The 7,486-nt window shown below is 40.1% G+C and overlaps 1 protein-coding gene and 1 non-coding gene across 2 annotated transcripts; one reads left to right on the forward strand and one right to left on the reverse strand.

Annotated features, from left to right (window-relative positions):
- Nucleotides 1-3,426: 3,426 nt before the first annotated feature.
- Nucleotides 3,427-3,542, reverse strand: LOC134468113 (U5 spliceosomal RNA). The gene has a single exon (XR_010038750.1). It is a non-coding gene; the product is annotated as a U5 spliceosomal RNA (small nuclear RNA).
- A 2,144-nt stretch (nucleotides 3,543-5,686) lies between these two features.
- LOC134467159 (aldo-keto reductase Mvan_2161-like) lies at nucleotides 5,687-6,983 on the forward strand. The gene has a single exon (XM_063221072.1). The coding sequence runs from the start codon at nucleotides 5,817-5,819 to the stop codon at nucleotides 6,240-6,242; it is 426 nt and encodes a 141-aa protein (XP_063077142.1). The 5' UTR covers nucleotides 5,687-5,816; the 3' UTR covers nucleotides 6,243-6,983.
- The last annotated feature ends 503 nt before the right edge of the window (nucleotides 6,984-7,486 follow it).

The raw sequence follows: 7,486 nt of genomic DNA on the forward strand, positions 1-7,486 counted from the left end.
AAATCCAATATGGCCAACCCATATTAACTACCGGGCACTTTGTGGTAAAAGCATGATAATTGGTAGCCTACACAGTTACATCTTTATGTGCAGATTAATATTAGGAATGGAGGTATGAAAAAAATATCTGAATTTTCAAGACAAATCAAACATGTTTGACCCATATTATTGAAACCACCATGCACTTTGTATCAGGAGCATGCAATCAGCACACATATACTTATTGATATGTATAATAATGTAGAAGGGTTCACGTGAGAAGTGCGTGCACGCACACAGACACACACACAAGTAATAGTCCTAAAAAAGATTACTCTGGAAGTGATACGAACATAGCCTAATTTCAAAACATCAAACCCTAGCCTACTAATGTTATATATGTAGTGTTACATATTGTGTTACAGTACATTAGTGAAACCAGGGCACAATTTGCTGCGAAAGCATGAAAACACATGTATTTTTTTAATCAAAAAATAAAACGAATTTTCAAGTTGGCCCCACATCAAATATGGCCAACCCATAGATGTATAAATGGGCATAAAATATCCTATATTTATCTCAGTATACATTTCTCTGTACTTGTAGTAGAAACATATTTGTAGTCTTTGATGAGTCAATAAATATTTTAGTCACATGTTTCAATGGATTTGAGCCATTTATCATTGAAATACATGTGCACAACCTTCACTCAAGTACTGTAGGTAACAAAACAAAATCTTGTCCCCCCTCAACATGGGGGTTAAATCAAATCTTATCAACTTCACCTTGCATATGATGCATAGTTTGCATACCTTGAACTACAAATACAGAAATGGGGGTTCACCATAAGCCAAATCTTGCACACGATTATTATAGTCAAAAATGAATCCTAATACTGTAAACTTTCACTCAAGGTTACTCAAATTTACATACCCTGAGTTGACTTTGCACCAACTGTGCCATTCACCATTTATTCAAAGTTTGTGTGTATCTTTTAATTAGGCATTGTTGGCAGTTTGATTGATGTTGGCCATAGGATATACCACAGCCTGGGGAATCCCATGCTGCTTTGCACAATCGTTCTGATCTGAAAGACAGCATAGATTCCATCCCTCAGCAAAGTACTAGATCTTGGGCTCCATTCAGACAGCAGGGAAGGGTGGAAAGCCGACGACTGCAGTTTGTTTGAAAAGATACAACTGACACGATTGGCTTTGGGCTATGCACATGCTAAATGAACCATTCGTAACACCCAATTAACGGCTATGGGCAATTTTAAACCGCACCTTTCCTATGAGAAATTGCATATGTAACCTTCAGAGTATCTCACTTGTGAGATCAACTGGTGTTAACCAGGCAAGACATACCCATACAAAATGCATGGGACAGGATTGCAGTTTGTTTGAAAACCTTGAAGTACAGCTAGAAGTAGTAATTATTGGTTTCTTTTTTTAACCATGTCTTAACCATGTCCATGAATTGACAAATCAATTGAACTTTAGCAACCTTGAAATCTTGACCCTTTTGAATTTGTAGTCATGACGGGCATATTAAACACAAGGCCTATGCAATCATCATTAACTGCTAGAGGTACTGTATATCCTACAGTGTGCCTGGAGGATTAATTAATATGGGTTGGCTACATTTGATTTGGCGGCCATCTTGAAAATTCGGGTTTTATTTGCTATGCCTCCATTTCAAATATTAATCAGCATATCAAGAGGTAAATGTGTACCATTTTCCATGCTTTTACTACAAAGTGGGTGTTAAATTCATCAATGGTTTCATTAATATGGGTTTGCCAGATTTGATTTGGCGGCCATTTTGAAAATTAAACTTTCTTGCAATGCCTGCATTTCTTTTATTAATCTGAATATGAAGAAGTAACTGGGCACCCATTTTCATGTTTTTACCACAAAGTATCAGGTAGCTTCATTAATATGGGTTGGCCATATTGGATGTGGCGGCCATCTTGAAAATACAGCATTTTTCGCGGCGCCTCCAACGATAACATTGATCAGCATATTAAGAAGGACATGTATACCAATTTTCAGGCCTTTACTACAAAGTATAAGCTAGTTTCATTAATATGGGTTGGCCATATTGGAATTGGCGGCCATCTTGAAAATTCATAATTTTTCGCTACGCCTCCAATGCTAATATTAATCAGCATATCAAGAAGGATATATGTACCAATTGTCATGCTTTTACAACAACGTGTCAGGTAGTTTCATTAATTTGGGTTGGCCATATTGGATTTGGCGGCCATCTTGAAAATTCTTCATTTTTCGCGACGCCTCCAACGCTAATATTAATCAGCATATCGAGATGGATGTGTGTACCAATTTTCATGCTTTTACTCAAAAGTGCACGATTAGGCCCTTTTGTGTGTCTAATCCGCCGGACTAGGTCTATGTAAACTGAAGTGTAGGCCGAGGCCTACCCCGCATTTGTTAAACGCCCAGGGGGGTAGTAGACTAGGCCTAGCTAAAGGGGAGCGTCCATTTTTGTCCATCACTCAAGGGCTGGATCTNAAATGGCGCACTTGTGAACTTCAGGCACTATGTTTCAGTGCGTAACTAATACGGCATACACACTGAAACATGGACACTGAAGTGCACAAGTGCACCATTTGAGATTCAGCCATAGTTTGAATGTTTCACATTTACTGATATTGCCCTTCTTCACTCATTTTAGCTGGAAGGATATAATGCATGATGCTCCTTGCACTTTTAAGTGTGGAGATGCAGCTTTATGCGGTGTTGCTTAGTTTTTGGTTTGGAGGGGTGGGGGCATACTTTTGTGTGTGTGGTAGGCTATTTCCCAAATATTTGACAATTGATACTGTGCGAGTTTGAGTTATATAAATTACATCCTGATGGATATAATGAATGTGAGCTCTAGAAATAGTCACGCATTGCCAGGTCCCAGGCAAAACCTTTCTACTGCCCGGTTACACAACGGGCGGCTGCGTGAAGCCATTACCTGCCCTTGCTGCCTCAAAGACCGTCCTTTGGACTTGAGCGCCTCCTCGTGGTATAACTGAGCAACCGCATTGTTAAGCGTACACAATCCCCAAGTATCCGCAACAAGTACAGAGACGGTGCTTACAGCCCGTTTAAATTAACAATTAAATTATTCAGATGTCGGAAATAGAAGCATAGAAGCTCTTTCCCAGTTTTATGGTTTATTTTGCTAATAAGAACATTTGAGAACAAGAAAATGTGAGTAGGCGAGGTCAATTTGTGTAAACTGATACGATAGGAAGCCCGTTTCTATTAACATGGAATAGGCTACAACATTTGAAAGTTGATGGACTGTTCGTGATATTCATACACGTTCTCCAATGTTATAATATGTCGCGTTCAACGCAGTTGCCATTTGAAACGAGATCATTGAGATGATTTCACCTTATTCACTTGATTTTTTATCTTCGACATAATAGGAAGCCCCGTCGTAAGACAGGGCATCAAAAAATTATTTCAAACTCATAATGGTCCTCTCCACGGAAATCTTTAGTAAAAGGCGAAAGATTTATGCGATCTGAAGAGAACCCAGAGTGTACTGATATACGAATGGCTCTAGCGCGGAAGCCTTTCATGATCATACGTTTCTCAATAAGGGTTGCATTGGGAAATATTTTTTATGAACATCAGTTCTGATCACATATTGACTCAGTTAGCCTATAGAATACATTCCTGGTTGTCTCTCACTTTCCCATCGCAAGTATAGTTTTATACAATATATAAGTATTAAAATTACACAGTTGTAGGATGGGTTTTTACAGTGCATCATGGGAAATTCGTACTTCCGCCTCTCCTCCCCCCGCGATAGACGACATCCTCCGGCAGAATTGAAGTTGCAAAATGTGTTAAGGCAAGAGGTTTCGACCGTCTTTTCTTCTGCACAGCAGCCAGAGGTGGAAAGAGTACAGAAAATGTGTACTCAAGTAAAAGTATCTTTACTTTGCCTAAATTCTACTCAAGTACAAGTAAAAGTACCTATCTAAAAATCTACTCAAGTAAAAGTAAAAAGTACTTCACTTAAAGTGTAATTTGAGTAAAAAGTACTTAGTTACTTTTAATTAGCTTTCCTCTTGAGAATGTCATGTTTATTTTTCTTGAATATCGTCCTCCATAACCTCTATCTCTTGCTTGGCACCAGCCATCATCCAATACATTGATACAAGATAGTAAAATAGTGGAAAGTGGATAGTAAAATAGTGGAAATGCTGTGTGCCATCCTGCACAATCTTTAATTTCTGGCGGATTGTGGCATTATTGTGCATGGCATTTTGTCTCTCAGTCATTTTTTTTACTCAGTACTCAGGCCAGGTTCCAGTGTAATTGAGTAAAGTACTTGGGTCAAAATGTACTCAAGTACAAGTAAAAGTATTAATTTAAAAATTTACTTAAAAAGTACAAAGTATTCATAAAAGCTACTCAAGTACAATATTGAGTAAAAGTAATAAGTTACTTTTCCACCCCTGACAGCAGCATAATAAATAATGCAAATGCATTTGAATTAACCTACAGCTTATTAGACATATTGCTGGTTTCAGCAGCGGGGTTGACTTTTTGGCTGTAGTGACATGGGGATGTCCACATCTCGCATGGGTGGAAGTAGGCTACCTTCCTGGTCTCGTCTGGGCTGTAGCCTATATTTCTGGTTAACAAAGTGGTGTCACTGTCAGAGGTAAAAGGGCTATGGTGGTGTGTAGTGTTGCATGTAGACTAGTGGTTCTCGGGGCGTTGAGAAGGATGCAGCCGAAAGGGAGCGGTGCTTAGTTGCCATTGGGGAGCATTAGTCCATTTAATTTTGTAATATTAAGGGGGGCGTTATCAGGCTTATGATGAGGTCAAGGGAGCGTTTCTTCAAAAAGTGTTGAGAACCACTGATGTAGACCATGAAGTTGGCTATTGAAAAGACATTGCAAGACATGAGCAGAATTTCATAGTTCTTTTATGAGAGGGCTAGCTTACCAATATGATTGGTTTGTCATGGGGTGATGCATCAGGATCTAATACATCCACTGATGTTGATTAAATCACCTCCTCTGTTGAAACCACTCCATGCACTCTTGCATTAGGCCTACTCAAAGGAGAAAACTGTAGTTGCTGGTTTTCATCACTCTTAATTTTGCTTTAAAGAAAAACAAAATTAGTCGTGTTTTTTTTAAATACCATTTTGGTCAAATAAAGGACTTTAAGGAACTGCAGAGGCTCTCTCAGCATTGTGTTTCATATACAGATCCAGGCCATCATTAGAATATCATGAAAAGGTTGATTTATTTCCATAATTAAATGAATAATTTTTAACTTTCATGGATTGTATAGATGCATTGCCCACATTTTGAACTATTCCAATTATTGAACTATTCCGTTTATTATTATTATTTATTATTTATTTTTTTTTTTACATATTTTAGCCTTCCAGCTCCAAAAAAACATGAATTGAGGAATTCACTTTATTAGAACATTGTAATAAAATCACAATTTTCTTCAGAAAAAAAGAAAAAAATTCGGGTCACATCAAATCAGTTAAAATTTGGTACTTTCTACATGTCAATGTTCAATACTTAGGACTATTTGTCTTAATCACTACCATGATGCGTTTAACGTTGAAGTCAATGGCAGACGCATTGCATGGGAGTTATGGAAGCCCGGATATCCTTGATACCTTGCTGTCATCTTTTTTTGATTGTTTGATCTGGTGACCCACTCTTCAAATACCCCGTAGATTTCCATGCCGTGTTTAATTCTAACTCACCAGAAATAAAACCCTATTCATTTTCAATGGAGTTTCATTTCTGGTGAGTTAGAGTTAAACCGGTGAGTATGCCAGAGGAAAATTCAGGGCCATCGGCGTGTCATCTTGCAGAGCTGCTGCGGACCTGCCGCACGCCCCCTGATGTTCTACAGGTGGAACTGCACCCCATGTGGAGCTACTGCAAGCTGCGGCGTGTGTGCGCGGAGAGTGACGTGTACTTCCAGGCCTTCTCGTCCCTTGGCCAGGGGGCGCTGGTGCAGAAGCCCGAGGTGGTGGCCGTGGCGGAGGCCTGCAGGCGTACCCCAGCCCAGGTGTTGCTCAGGTGGGCGCTGCAGCAGGGCGTGGGGGTGCTGCCGAGCTCGAGGGACATCACACGCGTGCAGGAGAACGGTTGCGTGTTCGACTTTGAGCTGAGCCTTCAGCACGTGCAGAGACTGAGCGCACTGGACTGTGGCCGGAGAGTCTGCAGGAGGGACCCTTCCTGTGTAACCTAGAACAGTGGTTTCCAACCAGGGCTACACAACATTGCAGTGGGAACGTGGAAAAATGCAATTATTACACAGGTAGGAGCTTAGTTACATTGGGATAGAGAAAGGGTTGTAATGCATAAGTAAGAGGGTGCTCATGGTATGACCAAAATGCTAAGGGGGTTACACAAGATAAAAAAGGTTGGGGAAAAACTGGCCTAGAGCAGTGGCTCTCAAACGCGTCATACTCTGGCTTTCTGCAGTGGTTCGTAACTATTTTTCTTACAGCCCCCCCTTGCCTGTTCCTTAGACGAGCCGCCTAATTCTAATGTTCACAAGCAGAATTTTGTTCACATCAGCACAAACACTGACCCACTGAGCACAATCTTTGTGCGGCAAATAATTGTCCCTAATTATTGTACCTAGCAAAATATTTTAGCTTCTTTGTGCAGATTCAGCCAATGTTGAACAGACTCAACCACAGTACACCATTGCCATACTGCTATGACGTCACCCAAGTGTCTTAGTAAGTAACAGATTAAGATTTGGTTGTTACAATTTTGGTGACAAGAACAACGCAAAAGGGGATTTAATTAATGCCACATAATACAGCCCCGCCCCCCAACACCACCACCCCGTTGGCCTGTGTTGGTTTAGCTCCCTGCTCTCTCCTGGTAGGCACATGTGCACACACCCTGGAAATCCTGCAATTATTCTGATTTTGTGCTGTTTTTGTTACCAGGAAAATGAACAAGTCTGCCTGCTTTGTCCCAATTTTGCTCTTTTCCAAATGTCCGTGACTATGTCCGTAGACTTGGATGACAATCAAATCACACACATGCTGTGGCTGCAAAAAGATTTAGGTCCATGTTCAGACTCCAGGTCATTACCAGATTCACTTTTGAATGTCTGCACGGTGCCAAAGAACCCCTGAGCTGGCTTTTGGTAATCTGCTTTACAACGTTTTTGAGGTCAATTGAAACTCAACCGTTACTTGTTATTGAAGATTCTGCCAAATGTGATTTTTTACAAAAAGTGTCTTTTGCATCACTATCAATGCAATACACAATGTGAAGTGGGTGAAAGGAAAGAGATTAAGCATATCCTGGGATGCATTACTTTGTAGTACATTACATTTAGCAAACAATTTTATCCAAAGCCACTTACAGAACGAGGACACAGGCAGCAATATACAGTACAAAGAATGTGGGAAATACACATGGCGGTAATATACTGTAGGCCTATATGTGCAGTTAAATGTATCAAATGCA

Source organism: Engraulis encrasicolus, chromosome 17 (genome assembly GCF_034702125.1).
Source record: "Engraulis encrasicolus isolate BLACKSEA-1 chromosome 17, IST_EnEncr_1.0, whole genome shotgun sequence".
Taxonomy (NCBI): Eukaryota; Metazoa; Chordata; class Actinopteri; order Clupeiformes; family Engraulidae; genus Engraulis; species Engraulis encrasicolus.